Source organism: Diadema setosum, chromosome 5 (assembly GCF_964275005.1).
Source record: "Diadema setosum chromosome 5, eeDiaSeto1, whole genome shotgun sequence".
In the NCBI taxonomy this organism is placed as follows: Eukaryota; Metazoa; Echinodermata; class Echinoidea; order Diadematoida; family Diadematidae; genus Diadema; species Diadema setosum.
This window is the reverse complement of record NC_092689.1, coordinates 42,032,465-42,051,916: the sequence shown is the minus strand read 5'-3', so window position 1 is coordinate 42,051,916 and position 19,452 is coordinate 42,032,465. Positions and strand designations below refer to the sequence as shown.

The window sequence follows — 19,452 nt, the reverse complement described above, 5'->3', positions numbered from 1 at the left end:
AGATTTGTTATAATCACTGCCACATTTTCTAGCAAAATGCAATTATATGTAGTAGCTCTATCTTAGCAAAGAACTGTAAATAATTATTGCATTTCAATATCAATCCATGTCTCAGAGAACGAACATATATGCATACCAGTAACTTCTTAATTTTTGGAGATTTTTGTAATGATGGTACGTACTAATTTTGTCTAAAGCTTTAGGATTTCAAATTGATACCATCACAGAAACCTATGAGATGCTATAAATGTTCTTGTTCAGGTCATTTTATGAGAGAGTTTGCTGTAATTTGAGACAAAAAAGGGGAGAGAAGGTAAAGTGGTAACAGAGAGACAGACAGACAGACAGAAATGAAAGAGGGAAGCACAAACAAAGTGCGAGGAAGGGAGAGAGTGTGTATCAGTTTCATGTACCTTGTGGCTTTTGTGGGATGGCATTAGGCACTTTGGAAGGAACTGTCACAAATTTTTGCATCTTTGTTGATGTACTGTAGCATAGTTTCAGCAGAGACCCTTATTGAATATACATACTGTGTCTACTTTTGTGTGTTGGCCAGTATAACAAAACATTTGAATGAAAAGAAAATGGCAACTCTAAATGAGTGTTTGGATACAAACAGTGATTAATTAAATGAATGTTTGGATACAAAGGTGTGAGATCCCTCAACTTTCCCCTCACATCCAGCAAATTTTTTCAGAGGAGATATGAAATATGCTGAACAAGCCATTGGCTATGAAAACAAATTTGGAAAAAAAAAAACCAACAACAAACACAGATGTTGATAAAAACGAAAAATGTGAAGATTAATTCTGACATCTGTTTACACACACACACACACACACACACACACACACACAAAAAAAATACATCATCTCTTGCCAGCCATGCATGCATCAGATCCAAGACACAATTTGAATAGTGTACAGTTTCACTGAATTAACATCTCTACTGAGCATACATCAAAGTCAACTTATCCTACAACATGCATTCTTCTGAAGAATAAAAAAAGAAAATCGTGTTCAAATTACCTTCTCACAAATTCCTATTTTATTTTCAGTGCATGCAGTCTTACTGATTTTGAATTCTCTTATTCTAATTGTGTGTGTGTCTGTGTCTGTGTGTGTCTGTGTGTGTTTGTGCGTGTGCTGCTCTGTTTGCTTTTTCATTGATTTTACTTCCAGGATTGCAGAAAGCCTTATATTAATTTTGTTTGTCGAGTCTTGATTTTATCATGCCAAAATTGACACCAACATCTGGCGGCATGAAGTACAGAACATACGCAATAGACGCCGTCCTTCCACAGAAAATTATTTAATGATAATATGGAGAATGAATCTCATACATTCGATCAGCTGTGTGCTCAAACACTTTGGTCGCGATATTAGCAGTGCTATTATGCATTCTGGATACTGAATATGTAATGACGATACTTTGTCCATATGGCGTCTAGATCGTTCTCAGATGTTGTGTCAATATCCTAACGATGTGCATGCATAATGCCTCATTTATCATGCGCGACAAGCGCCATTGGGTGTCTCCTGTTTATGTTATGAGGAGCTTCGTGAAGCCGTCAGCCGTGGCAGAGTGGACCGGAAAACTGGTAGGACTGAAACTTGATAGTCTGCTCAGCAAGCTGCTTGAACCAGCACATTGAGCTGCCTGCACTTCAGAATTGTGACGAAATATTTGTATGTTGAAATACCTTTCAGCAGCAGTAGCCATGTCTTCCTGCCTGTACCAGCTCGTCATCGTCGGCTACGCCTTTCTTGCCTTGTCCCTCCTGCCCAAGGCCTGGTCATCCACCTTGTCATCACTCTGCTACAGGGATGTAGAACCAATCACCGGAATCGAGATCGTCGACCCATTATCAGTGGCCACATACCACTCCTTCATCGGTAAGGCCGTACTCATCGTGAACACAGCCTCATTCTGCGATTTTACCTCACAGTATCTCGACTTCAACGTTCTCCAGGACGAGTACGGCGACGACCTCCTGATCCTGGCCTTTCCGTGCAACCAGTTTGGGCTGCAGGAACCCGGTGTAGGGGTGGAGATCTTACACTCGCTGCAGTACGTGCGACCTGGCGGTGGCTACATACCTAGGTTCCCTGTCACCGCAAAGGTGGCCGTGAACGGACCCGACGCCCACCCGCTCTTTGACAAACTGAAGGCGAGTCTTTCATTTCAGGGATGAATATTCACTTTGCTTTCTTTTTAGTCTTGACTTTTCGGTTTTCCCAACGAATTAATATTCTAAAGGACAAGAAATATATGTTTCAGTATAGCCTGCTACTCCAAATATTCCCCGTTACTTTAAACGTTGTGCGTGTATGTCTGAGTGTTCCATGAGCCATTCAACAAATTTGTTTTGTTCCTTTGTTAACAAGCACAATATCCACGACGAAATATTAATCTGATAGAACCAATGATATCAGATATTTTAGTATTCATGATAGAAAACCATTTATTGGAATTTGAATGAAGATCAACAATATATTAAAGATGACAGTTTTCATGACAGTGAAATTGAAAATAACGAAACAATCTTGTTTACGCATTGTAGCCTCTTCAGTGTTATCTTTACACTCACAGAGTAACATTATTCAAATTCATGAAATTCTTCTGTCGAGATGCTTTCATTGCAATTGATTGACAAATTGCCCTGCATCGACGTAAAGCTCGGTGGTCTAGTGGAGATGACGCCTGTCCGGTGATCAGGATGGAGGTCGTGCTGGGTTCGAATCCCGCTCGAGTACGTACGCCCATAATTTTTCATCATTGCTACTCCTAAAACACTGATCAATTCAGTGCTTATTTACATCGATACAGGGCAATTTGTCAATCAGTTGCAATGAAAGCATCTCGACGGAAGAATTTCATAAAATTGAATAATTACGCAGTACCCGCTGCATGCTATAAGGATTAGAACCAACACTTGCTGTCGGGCGAAAGCTCGGTGATCTAGTGGAGATGACGCCTGTCCGGTGATCAGGAGGTCGTGGGTTCGAATCCCGCTCGAGTACGTACGCCCATGATTTTTTATCATGGCTACTACTAAAACACTGATCAATTCAGTGCTTATGTACATCGATGCAAGGCAATTTGTCAATCAGTTGCAACAGAGTAACATTGCCAGGAACCCAGTTGGTATAGGCCTATACGGGATCATGAAGGATACATTGGATAGAAATGTAAACATTGTTCAATGACCATGATTATCGGTTCAATTCTAGAATGATTATAAACTGAATCATCAGAGCTACCAAGTCTCACGCATTCTGCGTGAGACTCAAGCATTTACGGACCATCTCACGATCTCACGCATGGCACCCATTTTTCTCACGCATCGGGCGAAGTCTGCAACTTGGGCCTATAATAATGAGCAAAGCTCAAAAAAATGAAGTGATAGTTGCGAATGAAGGTATATTTCCCTTTTGTCTTTCAAAATAAGTAAAAAATAGTAACTTAAAGTATGCACCTGATCGCACCATTAAAGGCCACAGGGGGGAAAAACCCCTCCCACACCCTCGCTAGTGCGCACATTCACATGCCGAGATGCCGAGTCATGAAAATCTCACTCATAAAATTTCTTTGAACTTGGCATCCCTGAATCATAGATTTGGATATACGCACAGCATATGGAAACGTTAGGGACAGTACATTGAGAAGCCAAGGTACACGTGAAGATATATCGCAAGGTTCTTTTGGGCTCAGCATAAATAATTTCTTTTGTGTCTCTTTTTAACAGAAATCCTGCCCTCCGGTCAAGATGGAGATCGGCGACCCAAAGGGTCGATATTGGTCCCCCTTCCAAGTTGGCGACATCACCTGGAATTTTAACAAGTTCCTGTTGAACAAACAGGGCGTTCCCTTCAAGAGATACGATTCAACGGTCACGCCCATGGAGCTCCGTAGTGATATCAACGCTGTTCTTGCTGAAGTAGACTTCTTGAGGAACAGTGAACGCCCTCAAATGCCGGCTTACATCACCGACAATGCGCCAAATCCAAATTAGACTGGTAGTGATGGTATAGTAGCCAAGGTGGAGATTGATGCCTCAGTTTTTGTTTTGTTTTGTTTCGTTTGTTATTGTTGTTGTTACTTTTTTTAGGGTAAAGGAAGTAGACAGGATGCAGTGATACAATGCTTTCCTGTCTTGGAAACCTCACAGTTCCCCCAACGATTTTGAGTTGCATAATTATAATCTATTACTTGAATAGAGGTATAGCCAGATTACAGTAAATGTCTGTCTAAAGTTGAAGTGAAATCCATCCCAATTTCAAATAGAGTGACTTCAAATGAACAATAGAAGAAGCTTCGTCAAAATAAGATATTGAATGTTATAAGGAACGATACTTTCAAGCTACATATATTATTTTCAAGAAGCAGCGATCGATTTTACTGTGTTACGTATGCAAATTTGATGGGGTGATAAAGGCATCGCCGCACAAGTCTTCCATCGAACCGTGTAAAGTCTTCAATTTATGTAATAATATTTAACATGAATTCACAAAGAAAAACTCGTATCTGTCTATTCATATCATTGTTTTTTGTGATATCAGAGCAATGATGACTCGTAGTTGCCATTTAATTGAGAAAAACAGTTTTATGATATTTTTAACAGACTAATGGTAGAGGTGCAAGGTGATGAAATTATCAACCCTTAAGTTTCAAAATGTGACTGCGACCAGCTTCAGTAGCTTGAGAAAGTACATGACGTATGAAACTTCAAAACTTTCATTAAGTTTTTTAATTATTATTTTCATGTTCGAGTTTAGTAATCTCCTACAATTCTGCTTGTGTTATTTTACTCTATCTTTTGCATAAGATAGTTGGATCTTGGAGTGGAATTGCACTTTGTACAGTGTTATACGTGATGAATAAAGTTATAGCTTGAAATAGCTAGAAATAGGTAAAAATCAAATTGGGTCATGCTTAGAATTACGATGAAATCTCAAGATTAAATCTGAAACACATCTAGGATCTAACGAGACAAGAAGTGAATGCTGCAAATGTATGGACATGCAGCCTTCCGAAGTTAAGATGGTAAGCCTATACAATTATTTTTTGTCATTGCGGTTACCATGAAGGTATATCATTCGTGAATATCACTGACTATCCCACCTTCTTGACCTTGTCGTTGAATATATAACTGTGGGCATATATATTTTTGTAAACAAGTCGTGTGATGGTCTTGTTCAATTGATATTTTCATTCGTGTTCCGATTGACCAGAATATGGAGTTTATCGCAAGTCTGTTTTTGTTTTTGTATTTTGTTCATTTGATGTATTGTCGTATTATATTTATAATCTTTTGAACATCCGGGTAATATAAACGTTCCCAGATCACGTTTAAAGGGGCATTCCGGACGATTTTCAAAATTTCACATCATGTAGTACATAAATCAACAACTTCATGTATAGATTTGTAGAATTTATTGTGGTTCTTAAGCAGAGAAACAGTACTTTCAAAAACCTTAAACAAATTACACTGAACAAAGATGATGACATAGGAGCCTCACATATCTCAGAAATGTAGCAGTGTCATTCCATTACAATACCGCATGCTTGCAAGCTCACCTGTGTGTAATCTATGCATGCCTTCTTCTTTTGAGCCACATCTCATGCATTCTTATGGTGAGGCTGCCATGTCATCATCCTTGTTCATTGCAATTTGTTATAAACTTCGAAAATATTCTTATTTTTCATCCCAATCATTATAAATCCTGAAACTCTGTACCCAGTATAACTAATTTATACATGTTCAAATGTAAAAATTTGAAAATCATCCGGAGGTCTCCTTTAAAGGACTCGCTCTATTCTCTATGAATATCTATGCACGGTGATATTTATCCAGTTTACGCAAAGTTAGACCATTAGCATTACCCTCAAATGTTTGTGATTATTTCCGTATGTACAACAGCAACAACAACAACAAAACATGTAGAAGGGTACTAGTAGATAAACTTCGGATACGAATGGTGTCTGTTTATTTTGTTTTTAATCCGCTGCATCGATTATCGTTCGTTTGTATGTATATGATAATATACAAAAACTACACTTTTTGTTTTGTTTTATTTCGTTTTTGATTTGTTTTTTTTTGTTTTTTTTTTTTTTTTTGCTTTATTGCTAAGGGAATATATCATAATGACATAAGCACTGTCGTAATATACAGTGTATTTATTCTTTTCTTTGTTTTCACATTGTTCTTGTTGTTGGAATATATTTGGTGGACCAGAATTTAAGAATTATGTAGATATCCCACGGCCGTGACTCCTTACTAAAAGTGATTAGATCATCCGCCATTGAAATATTGTATTACAATACGCTAAAAATAAAAAAAAAACATGATTTTAATCGCGAAGAAAAAATGCAAATGAACAAATGTGATGAAATTATGAAAAGATACTTTCAAACGGAGGATATTATTTTGTCCTCGCCAGAGTCCATTCTACGTGTAGATAGAGTAATCTCACCCATCCGCGTCTATGGGCTACGGGGAAATATTCTGCCTCCTTTACTATTAATACCTGAAAATAATGCTTCATAATTATATCCTTTCCTGTCATTTCTTTAAAAGTACGTCAGGGCACTTCCCCCTGTGCCGTAATTTAATATAGTTGCAGCCATCATTAATTCAAAAAGCTTTAATTGGAAGCGTTATTTCCTTTGTTTTTGGCCTCGGAAGGAGGAAAAAAACCAAGACGTGTTCTCACATTGTATTATAATATGCTTTACATTGCTCCGATAGAGTGCAGCACAAGATTGGTTACCAGTAGGGTGTATGTAATGAAGAAACCAGTCCAAATTTACATTCGATGTGACTTTGCAAAGAATTTACTGTATTTGCGCAAAATATCGCTTTTTCTCGTACGTGGCAAGAATGATGTTAACCTGCTACACTTTATAGAAAAGAGAAGAGTACTAAATGACTACTTTGTAAGGGATGTCCTAAACATGTGTGCCTCTGTAAATCAAATATGAATCACTGTCTTGGCGAATAAAAGTCTATCGATGTTGATAACATCTCACCAAATTTGGCTGGCTACTCGGTAGATTGGTTGTCAATGTGCTTGGATGCTTGGAACGATAAAGAATGATTAGTTGGGGCGCGCATCCTGAGTTTCACTATTAGATTTTTTTTCATCCTCATTGCACAAACTGGCCCGATTTCATAGTGACAACTTGAAAGCCTTAAATATGACTCCTGCTGCATAAAAAGGAGTCTATTTGTTTGTTTTATATGTTTTATTTTTTTTCATTTCAATTCTAGAAATATTACACAATACATGTAATAGCAAAGAGCAAAATAAAATTACAGAACAACCGACATACTTATATCTCAAGGTTCTTCTTGTCTGTTAGTGTTGTAAGAAATGTTAATCAAGTCAAGAGAAAAAAAATAATGAATGGCTATACGCAAAATAATAACGTGATACAAATATGATTTCAAATTGAGGGATGTGAACAGTTTAGGCTATCAAAGCTTTTTCAAAACGATGTTTACTCAAGGTCTTTAAGCAGCTGCATGTGAGGCGTGATGAATCCCCACAGATTTTTAAAACTGTAAACCTAATTCCCATAAATGCGGGCTAAAGAAGACTGACCAGAAATACCAGCACAAAATCACTGATGTCTTGGAAGAGTATCTCAGAAACGAGGAAGCGAAACATAACCATTATGTATATACAAGAACGTTTATATACACCTATTGTCCATAATGTTATGACTATCTTATTAAAAGAAAAAAAAAATCACGGTTACGTGATTTGCTCATCACAAACATGTGCTTCTCAATAGCTGCCTTACTGATCATGCCGCTATATGTTTCTCGACAAGAAAAGTTTTCTCGATGACTCCACCCGAGAAACATCATGTGCTTGTAAGCACTCGAAGAAGAGAGGGTATGATTTCTTCAGTCATAGAATCAGGAAATTCATATTTAAGTCATCTTATGTGGAAAGCCCATGGCATATAGGTGTAGTATCAAGCAAAAAAAAAAAAAAAAACACACATCGTATCATGACAAGAAAATATGTATTACTTTTGAGGGCCCGTAGGCCCATCCTACAATACATGTCAATATACCTGTAAGATGTATAATTATAAAGATGAGCCGTGTATTATTTGCATCATTTCATAATGATGAACGACATGAGCGTGGTATGGTTCGTGGGTTCGAGCCCATGCCAAGCCCGACACGTTTGCCCTTCAGCAAGGCACTTTATCCACATTGCTGCTCTCCACCCAGGAGTATAAATGGGTACCCGGTAGGATGAGAAAGCTTATGTTGGTTGATCAGCATGTGCGCGCCTGTAAAAATGGCTGCGACTGGCTGGAATGCTCCCCAGGGAGTGGAGAATGAGTATTGTCAGTGCTGGTTGGAAATAATGTATCCAGTGACCGGGGTAATAATAGTCTGTAAAGCGCACTGAAACCCTGAAGTGTGTGAAATGCGCTATATAAAATAAACAGCTATTATTATCATTATTATAATTGGCTTGTATTTGTGTTTTTTTCCTTGCACACAGCGCCGATGCCTTTAAGCGTTGACTTTATTGTGATTCAATCTCACTTTTTGATGCATGCCAACATTCTCTATAAATTCCCTCTTCTCGTACTTTAAGTTTATGATCTAATGTTCGTCTACCATGGCTTATCAAAATGTCACGTGCTAACAACATAATTACATTCTCTCTCCGGCACAAGCGTGACGTTCAAGCTGTCTGATGATTCGATTTGTTCGACGTCTGGTGGCTACAGTCTGTTGTTGTTGTTGTTTTATCTTTATCTTTTTCTTTCTTTTCAAAATGCTGCACGGTCTTTGACATTGTTATAATGGGATGCAGTGAGAAGGAGGACGTGCGGAAGTGAAGATATCAATACATGTAATGATCCCAAGTGGTTTGATGCAGCCTATAGATGTACAAAATAAAAGATAAAAAAACAGAGAGAAAACACAAACAAAACAGCGTAAAATTGGGGATTCAGCGTGTTTAAGCATGATTCTTTTTTTTTTGTGAGACGTGATGGACTTATTGAATACTTAACACTGTATTAAACTTTTGTCGATTCCACAGCGATATCTAACTTGAACGTGATGAGCATATTATTAATATATTCAATTTCATTTTTCTTCACAAACTCCTTAGTTTAAAATATTTATTTCTTGCGTATTTATGGATTAAAACGGCTCAATGTTGCTTTTGATTACATCCATGGATTTATGGATTTAAAGTGACTTATCGCTAAGTCAGCTGTGCTTCCTAAAGGAGTAAGGAAGTGCCTTCAAATTTTCCCCTCCAATTTATCTTTCCTCTCCACAAATTGTACCTTTGTATATGAGGGCTGATTTAAGGCTTTACCGCAAGGAAAAATTTTGTGATGTATAGTTCAAGGTATTTGATTGCGCTAATTTGTGGCCAACAGCTTAATTATTACATGACATCATAACATCATCCAAAGGGGCTATTAGGGGCTTGACTGTCCTAATCATCTTTTGAGAGGGCATCTAAAACCTGTCAGGCTGAGGCGTACCACATCACGACAACACATCATAGTTCACTTCGTGTTAGTCATTTTCCGGAATGACTTGGAGAGAACGGCATAAGGAGGAAGAGGTGGGCGGGGGAATATGAGAGGGGAGCGGGAAGCAGAGACGGCAAGAGCGAAAAAGAAGCGGAAATTAAGAGGTGAAGGAGAACTCCGTTGGTAGTGCTTTGTGGGACCTCTTCTCCGCACGCGATGAAGCTAGTTGCCATGGTAACTGAGATGCAGGACATGGGGTTTCAGCGAAAGCGTCCAAGATGTCTCCCTCTCTGACGACGTTCAAATTAAGTGGCAGTCCCGTATCCCTCTCTCCTCTTCCTTTCTAACGTATACAGGAAAGGACTAGTTGACTGACTAACTACTTCTTTAGCTTCGAGTCGTGTTCGATTCCGAATGGTGCACCGAGATCGGAACCTCAGCCAAGCCAGTAATAAACGAAAAGTGTGATCAGGCCAAAGAAATAGAGGCGAAATTTATGTAAAACTGAATTGCAACCGCACTCTATAGCTTTTTACGTTCATCACTGCAAGTATCACTCTGGACATACACGGAGGATAAGCGCATGGTTGTCGGAGTTCCTTCGATTCTGTTTCCTCTGCAATATCGAGCAAAGATGTAAAATCCTTACTGTATTCTATCTAAAGTGAGCGAGCGAGCAGCTGTCGCCGAGCGATTAACGCGCAGATGCTTCACGCACTCACCTGCATGCTGTGGTAAGCAAGATATTCCAGATCTTTTCTCCCTGTTAACGTACGTTCTCAAGCATACTGCGCCTAGTTCTCGTTTAGAGAAGTAGTAACGAATGAGCGCATTTTCACTGGAGAAATTACTCGGCTATTTCTTTTCGGTTCTCCTTTAAGCTGACCAGGTAAGTGCTTGGACGTCAGGTTTATGTTATTTCCTCATATGTTATTCAAATTCTCCTGCATATTGTATCATAATGTTTATGTCCTCTTCTTCCAGCAAGTTTCCTTTAGTATGATTCCACCTCTGAGTTCTTCTCATTAACAAGATGAAGAAAAATCATTCTAATCTGTCTGTTGAAGTGTTGTTTCAACTAGCTGCTGAGTAACAGATATCGCTCAGGCTATCCAGAAAATAGAACGTATCGTTCATGTAACTGTGACGCATTTTGTACAGTATTTAGGTCGTATAAGTGCAGATTTGTGTGTTTCACACTTCTTTTGAATTGTATTGTCTCTGGTAAGTCGTCGTTAACAATGAAGCTAACTGAAATGATAAACATTTTTGGAGTCATTTATATAGGATAATTTCCACTTAATAGTTTCTATGCTCAGCAACGGATCAGCTAAAAATAAGAGGCTAATTATTATCATGTTCTCATGTTCATTCAGGTTATGATAGACACTGAATCTGAAACTAGTGTCAGTAAGTTTGCACTATAAATAGCAGGGACAAACACAGAGGAGGTATTAATAATGACGTGTAACAGGTGGTTGCCATGACTCCTCGGTTTGAGCTCCTATAGTTAATCCAAAAAGCGAGAGAAAGAGTGACAAAGAGTGAAGGGGGGGGGGGGAGAAAGAAGTTCATGAAGTGCAATGTGACACGTTCAAGTTGACTTAAATAGAGTGACTTTGAGCAAAAGTTTCAACAAACTGTTGGATTTTGAAATCCCCTTGTTTTCACCGAATTGTGATATTGACTGCATAATGGAAATCATGTATGCAAATTTGAGGTGATAGTGTCATCAACTCTCAGTGCTCTGGCCCATTTGTTTGTGTATAAAACTGTCACAGAAAACATATTTTCGGTAGGTAATTTTAAAACTACAATTTAATCCCCCCCCCCCCGTCATCATTGCTATTATAGGTAAGTGAGACTCGATAAAAATTCATGCGAAAATTTTTCACTCTATAACGTTTATTACCAGAAAAAAGAAGGGTACACGTTTTTAAAGATTTCAACTGAAGATTGTGATTATCAATAGGTATAATTTGAATGTATACGTATTGCTACTATTGTCTCGCGAAAGCATATGAAACTTTGAAATTCCATTAATTTCTTGTCTTAGCTTCAATTGTGATTAATCTTTTACAGGTTTTTATTTCTTTAATTCTATATGATTTATTGGAACCAATTTGAACATGGTCTGGAATTACATTTAAAAAGAGACTCTTTGAAATAAACAATGAGAAAATGGTCTAGTCCCACCCAATAAATTGCAGGTTTGGCCCGTTTTGTACTTCCTCGAACTTTCTATCTTGCCAGTACATGTATTTGAATGCGATTATAGACATTACTAGTTGGGGTTTGTACCATCCATAGATACATCTTGATTCCCTATAGAGAAATGAGATATGTTATAGCCAGGTCTTTTGACTTGAACCATGCTAAGAACCCACTGTGGATTTTGACTGCTTGCAGAATATCAGAGATTAGTTCTTTTTCTTTATCTCTTTTCATTTCTATTTCAAACCTCAGTCTGAAATGGTATTTTCTACCACTGTCTATCGCCAAAGTGATGCTACGCCATGATGAAATGATAACATGGTAATGCACATGGCGATCTGTCAAAAAAAAAGAAAAAAGGAACATAACTTTTAACGCTATGTGGGAGAAACAGATGAAGGATTCTGAACATTTCTTTTTGTTTATCATTACTATTTCGAATGTTTCAGCGCTCCAATTAGAGGGCGTTTCTTGTCATGACTGTGATAACACCAGCGAAGCTGTGTTGGCCCCGCCCAAAGTGACGATACGTTGCCCTACTCAGCAGTACATTTTAAATACCCCCTGTAAAGTGTATATTCCTTCACCCCCCCCCCCCCCCCCACCTCTGTCAAAATTAAAGAGGAAGCTCAGAGTAGAGTATGACCTGTAATCAGGGATCTATTTCCGAAATAAAGCCCAATCTCTTGTAAACAAATTCATATGAATGAACACCCACAATAAATTGCACCTTCATTTATTCACGTAAAATAGACCACAAATGATAGTACTGTGTGAATCTTCACGGGAAAGTCACCTCACAATCCCTCAAGGGGCCTCCAAGCATATACCCTTTCTTCGGGAAACTGGTAAGATCCCATCTTGAGTCTGATCAGCTATCAGTTTCCGGTGTTGAGAATTCTGTATGCGGGCCCGAGACCCACTAACGGCGTGCTGGGACGGAAAGTAGACGGGTGGCCATATCGTGACATTGCTCCCTTTTCTCGATTCCCCCTTTTGTCCCTCTTGTGAGGTAGTGAGTTAATCTCAAGGCCCCTCACTATCTACCCTCCACCTTTCACTCTCATGTGTGTGAATATGCGTCAAAATGTCACCGACCCGGAGATCGAAATCCTCTCACAATAACAAACTCTGCTCCAGTAATGAAACTGTATCACAGAGGTGCACTGATCACCTTTTTTGATGACGAGACGTCATCATCTCAGATAGTTTCATATTTATTTCGTAAATGATTCCACTGTAAAAATGAAGGGAATTTGTTTTGTTTTGTGTAGTTACTGAGGTTTATTTTGTGTGTAAGGGGGTGGGGACGTGAATAAGTTCGTCTGTGTTATGAAAACTAGTAATATTCAATTCAATTCAATTCAATTCAATTCAATTGAAAATGATTTTATTTCCATATAAAGTAATACAAAGTAATATACATAACGCTTACACGAGTACTCAATATTCAAAGTAACTTTGAATCACGTAAGTTTCAACAAAACATGAATACAATTATCATAATGATATCAACTCTGGTTTGGATAAATAAACAAGTAAGCAATACAATCTTAATTTATAACTCTACATGGAAAAGAGGAATTCACAAGAAAAGCATAGCTTTTAAAAGTTGTGAATTACTCTAGAAAGTGAGGGCATCTCAAGATCCGTCAAGGACTCCATGTATAAAATTTTGATATCCTGATGTCAGGCGATGTCAGGTGATGTCAGGCGAAATAATCAGAAAATTAAAAAAAAAAAGACTATGACAAGGACAAGATATGATATAATATAATATAATATAATATAATATAATGTAATATAGTATAATATAATATTATAATATGATATAATAAGATATAATATAATATAATATAATATAATATAATATAATATAATATAATATAATATAATATAATATAATGTAATATAATATAATATAATATAATATAATATAATATAATGTAATATAGTATAATATAATATTATAATATGATATAATAAGATATAATATAATATAATGATAAAGCATATTCACGACGACAAAAAATAGGAAAACAAGACCTCTGGTGTCAATGTGTTGTGAAACAAGATCAAAAGTACACTTCCATAGCTAGCTCGTTTTTGCTACATTTCAATAAAACTTTTACTGTTCACTTTCTTTGATGTTAGAGTAGAGTGATTAAATTCAAATTGAATTTTGGTAAATTTTGTTTTAATTGAGAGGGTCACACGTAGAAGGGATTAAATAAAGGAGATGTAACTGCGTAACTAACGAAAAGCTAGCAAAAAAAGTTATTCTTGAAGTCGATTTGACGATACACTGCCCCCCCCCCCCCCACTCGATTTTGCAAACATTCATATACATCAAAATCATGGCTTATCGGGTCTTATATTCGTACACTGTAATACATTATGATATCACTGTCACTTTTGCTTCGCTTTCTGTCCTTATCTCTGAATTACCAGCCTTAAATGATATTCATGGCAATGGAATTAAGGTCCTGCGAACTGTCGCTTTGACTTCTGTAATGCTGGAAATGACAAACCTCCTTACGCCACGTTGATGAAAGCAATGCTGTGAGGCTGCGTTCACATAGAAGTATACGGTATTCGGTATACGGTATTTGCTATTCGTTATTCGCTATTCGCTATGCGCCGTCAAGTCGACCCAGTACACAATCACCCGCACCATCAACTCCCTACTTCTTCCTCCTTCACAATCATCCCAGCAATAACAATTTTTAAACTGCGTCAGAATGTCAGTCTATTTTGTCAGTCTTAATGTCAGTCTTATTTTTGCTAAAGGGCAAATCCAGACCAAAATTGTCATCATTTCATAAACGAAAGATGGTATACGCTGCTCGAAAATCGAGCAAGCGCGATTCCCGCTATGCTATACTATTCTATGCTATTCGGCATTTTCGAATAGTGCCCTCTTATGTGAACCGGTGTTAGGAAATCCTATCGTTCGATTAAAGCTATTCGCGTGCCCTCGAAAACGCGCACCGAATACCCGAATAGTATACTTTCTATGTGAACGCATCCTTACTATCTGTCTTTAGCTGACAGATAACATCTGCTGCACATTTTTATGATGATTCTATTATCCAATTATTGTCCTCAAAAGATCTTCTTATCGTTAGTGTCTTTTAATGGCAACTTTGGAATATTTAATGTTGAGAAAAATCCATGTTAGGAAATTAAACAGATAAAGAAAATATGAAACTTATATACATACACATGTAAGTTTTTGCCAGGTCGGACAAGCCTCCTGGAAGCTTTTGAACCCTTTTTATGATGAGTATTTGAATACATTGTTGAATCGACACACTCCTGTGATACATTCCGTTTTTCTGCATGATAACATCTCCTAAAAGAGATTAGTCGAACAGTTAGTGAAAGATTTGAGAAAATCGGACAATCCGTGTAAAAGTTATATTTTTTATGGTAAAGTTTCAGATCATGTAACGTGTCCCGCCCTCTCTGAATGGGATCTCCATAAGATTTTGTGGTGTCAGAATAGTGCAGCGCACCATCACATCACACAATATAAACAGATAATTCTTAAGATTGACAGATTTCCATCTTTTACGAGAAGTAAACAGTCCCTCGCCTCATTACTGTGATATTGTAAATCAAGCCTTCGCCCAGAAGGTATCTAGAATATTCATATCTAAGAAAAGCGACACATGAAATTAATCCAATCATGCATCCCCCTCAAAAAACAAACAAACAAACAAACAAACTACAGATTCCACATTCAATTCCACATTGGCTTTCACTGAGTATGTCATAATATCATTTAATACATACACTAAATACAGGAGTGTTTTCCTTTAAAAGAAAGAATACTAACTGCTACCTGAATTGGACGTGGTGCCAATGTGTGTCAGAATGTGTCAGAGTATGTGTTACGAAGGACTAAAGAAAAAAAAAAATCATAAGCCAAAAATAGATTTGTAGGTATGCCTACGTCTTGGAGCCTCTTCTGGGAGAAGTGACGACTGATTCAGAATAACAGGAAACCAGCGGGATAGACATGACTCTGGTACCCCGCTCCCAATCGGAATGGACTGGACAGGGGGAGAGTGTGGGGGCCGTGAGGGAACAAGTTCTGGTTCTTTACCCTGGAATTAGCCTCTTCTAACTTTCCTAAGTTCTGCGCTCACCTATTTCTTGCTCTGTTAGCGACAAAGAAGACAGTACGATGGTTATAGTGATATCATGTGTTCTATACATCCCTATCTTTTGAAATGTCTGCCAACTGATATCGCAGAAAAGTCACCAAAACTATAGCAGTATAATGAAAGTCTGTTTAGCACAAGCGCAGCGGTAGTAATATGGAAATAACGACTAAAAACGTTGCACATTCAGAACAAACACTGAGCACAGAAATTTGCCAGCAGGAGAACCATCCCCCTCAAAAAAAAAAAAAAAAAAAAAAAAAAAACAGCCCCCCCCCCCAAAAAAAAAAAACCCAAACACACAACAACAACAACAACAAACAAACAAACACACAACCCGGGACTTATTACGAACAAGAACAAAATATCAATTCAATAGAAATATGTGACGAAGGTGAAATAGTCATCTTTTTTTTTCTTTTCTTTTTTTTTGTAACATATTTTGATTTTGGACAACTATGATAACGAGTTTATGGAAGAACTAATTTAAATCTTACGTCTTCGGTCTGCTACCTGGAACTAGTACTATTAATCTATGATTTTTCTTATCATCATCACAATCTTTGTAATAGTTCCTAATTGTTTGTCTTTAAAAAGGTCATATTAGAAGGAAAATAACTGCCACGATTGCTATCCAGAGACACATAATGAGTTCATCTAGAGCAATGCTAATTATACTTTGCTGTCTTTTTCCCAGGTACTGATGTGACAAACGCGAGGACAACAAGACAACGGGAGTGGCGTTAGAGCTTGAATCATAATCTTTCCCAAATCTGCGAGGACTAGCCAAGCATATCTCACGCATTTGGTTAGATGTCATCGCGTCCATGGAGAAAAATATGGCAGGCCGAGAGACCATTGATCGACTCCGCCAGGAGCATGAGTGCAGCATCTGTTGGCAGAAGTTCGAGAGCGCCAGGTTCCTGGCTTGCTTCCACTCGTTCTGCGAGCTGTGTATCGAGCGATGCGCCACCACCAATGACAGGGAGAGCACCGTGGTATGCCCGATCTGTAGGCAGTGCACCAGGTTATCTGGTGATGGTGTCAAGGGTCTGCCCCTAAACTTCATCATGAACCGCATGGTTGACGACTTCGAGGAGTTCGAAGCTTACGAGTCGAGGCTGAAGAGCATGGAAGCCATCTGCGATTGGTGCGGGGACGACGATGCGGTCGCCACCTCGTACTGCCACGACTGTCGCCATGTTCTTTGCGACGACTGCGTCACGATGCACGCAAAAATGAAGATCGCCATGAGAGATCACGTGGTTACGCCCATTTCAGACATTCGTAGCGGGAAGACCAAAATACAGCGCATCGATAGCGGTCCGGATGAATTACCGGTGTGCAAACAGCATGAACATGAGCTTTTGAAGTTCTACTGCAACACGTGCAAGCGATCCGTGTGTCGTGATTGCATATTGACCAGCCATTCCAAGCCACATCATGATTGTATGGATATGGCCAGCGCAGCCATTAAACTTCGAGAAAACTTGAGAAAGCTTCTTACCGATGGCAGAAAAAGGTCGACTGAAATCTCTGACAGCATTTATATCATCGATCAGCGTAGGAATGAAGCGATGGCGGAAATCAAAAGAGTTATTGATAGGGTTAACCAAGCCGCCAATGACGACATCAAACAGATCGAGGAACGACGACAGCTGCTTATTAATGACTTGAAGCAGGTGCAGTATGCTCTGGACGAACGTGTAGAAGGCGTCAGGTACAATGTCAAGGAAGCCGAGTCCAGACTTTCCAGAGTGAATACCATCGGGGAGATCATCTTGGAGAAGAGCAAGGACCATGAAATGTTGCTTCTGCATGAGAGCTTTGGCATCACCATCAACAAACCGCTGTCCAAGAAGTTTGATCGGGCGGGTCTTGACCGCGTTCTCGAGATTGCTCGAAAGATTCGCTTTGACAGAGAGACTCCCAAGCAGTTCATTGGAAAGGTAACTCATGCTCATATGGTGTGGCGTCTGGCACGGCAGGTGGAATTTCCCGTCCGACGCTGCGTCATGAATGGTATGACGTCATACAAAGACGGGCAGCTCGTCATCGGGTATTACTCTGGTGGCGTCGACGTCGTCAGCGTCAATGGCAGCGGCCGTCGTGTCGTGGATGACATCAAGGTCCATGATGTTGCAGCGTTAAGCGATGGAAGTTTCGCAGTCTCCAGCGTAGATGGATCCTTACAGCTTCTCAGCAGCGATGGCAAAGTCAAGAAGCGCTTCGACACTCAGGGAGCATCCGGCTTCGCATCCATAGCGGTTGACAAGGATGACAATATCCTAGCCGGATACCCCTTCATGCAAAAGGTGATGATTTTCAGCACTACTACTGGTAATTTGATCCGGGCAGTCAGCACTTCAGGCTGTGCCCCGTGGCAGCTCCACACCTTCAAGTCCGGTCGCTTCGTGGTGAGCGACCCCTGCGCTCAAAACGGACCAATCGTCAGAGTTTATGATCAAAATGGAACAGTGAAGTCATCCATTCGTGGTGGCCCCAGCGAGCACTCGTACTGCACAACGGACAGCGACGACAACCTGTACGTCGCCGTCATCAGCAAGGGCGGTGAAGACATCCTATCCGTTAATCTGATGACTCCCGAGGGAAAGTTTGTGGAGAATGTCGTACAAAACCAGCGGGTGAACCTGGTCAGCACATGGTTGCGTCTCGCGTCGCCTTCACCGGGAACCGTTGTTGTCAGCACACACGAAAAGCTCCTGGTTTATCGAAAGCGACCCACATACAACGAATTTTGGATACCAGTGGCACAAGTTGCTCGATTTTAGGACTTGCAATCATACGCAATAAGGACAATGTGGACAATGACATGATGACTACCGTGAGTATACCTTCAGTTATCAGTTTACACGAACCCTCAAGTCTGGATTCCGATATACTGTATAATTATAGCAATGTGATAGCTTGCATACATCTTTGTGATGCTAATAATGTGTGAGGTGACTCTGAACAGAGACTGAACGCTGTCGTGATCACGGACTATTCGGGATCCATGGCCATTAGAAACTTGTCTCATGCAGGTTTTTATGAAGACACTCCAAAATTACAAAATATGGATGATTGTATGTATGTAAGATGTTTATGTCGCTTCAGTAATCATGAATACTACAGTAGGCTGAACATTGCAACCTTCAGCAGTGACTGAGCGTGGTATGAACAGAGAGCGATACAGATTGATACCTCGAGTGATGATGAGCTCCATAAAGGAAAGAAACATTATTCGCATGTAATGTTTCACACCTACCTTATACGGGAAAGAACACAGTGTCCCACAGTATGTTCACAGTCCCGACGTTCACAGTGTGGTCACATAGTCGACTATGTGAAAACGCTCAAATTTAACAGTGTGAAGATGATTTCCCACATTGGTGTGGTTTCACCGAGTGTTTACCTACACTCTGTAAATTGACGACTCACATTGTGTTCACACTTTTAAAACACTCGAATTCAACACACTGTGTTCACACTGTGGTTCTCACACTGTGGGACATTGTGTTCTTTCCAGCAGGGTAATACC

General features: G+C 39.2%; 1 protein-coding gene and 1 pseudogene across 1 annotated transcript; both read left to right on the top strand.

Annotated features, from left to right (window-relative positions):
• Positions 1-1,524: 1,524 nt before the first annotated feature.
• Positions 1,525-4,015, top strand: LOC140228927 (glutathione peroxidase 2 pseudogene; annotated as a pseudogene).
• Positions 4,016-16,738: 12,723 nt separating this feature from the next.
• LOC140228368 (E3 ubiquitin-protein ligase TRIM45-like) lies at positions 16,739-18,703 on the top strand. The gene has a single exon (XM_072308594.1). It carries the CDS (start codon positions 16,739-16,741, stop codon positions 18,701-18,703), a length of 1,965 nt encoding a protein of 654 aa, XP_072164695.1.
• Positions 18,704-19,452: the final 749 nt, after the last annotated feature.

Excerpts from the sequence above, each read along its gene's own strand:
- LOC140228368 (XM_072308594.1), top strand. The coding sequence starts at position 16,739 with ATGGAGAAAAATATGGCAGGCCGAGAGACCATTGATCGACTCCGCCAG.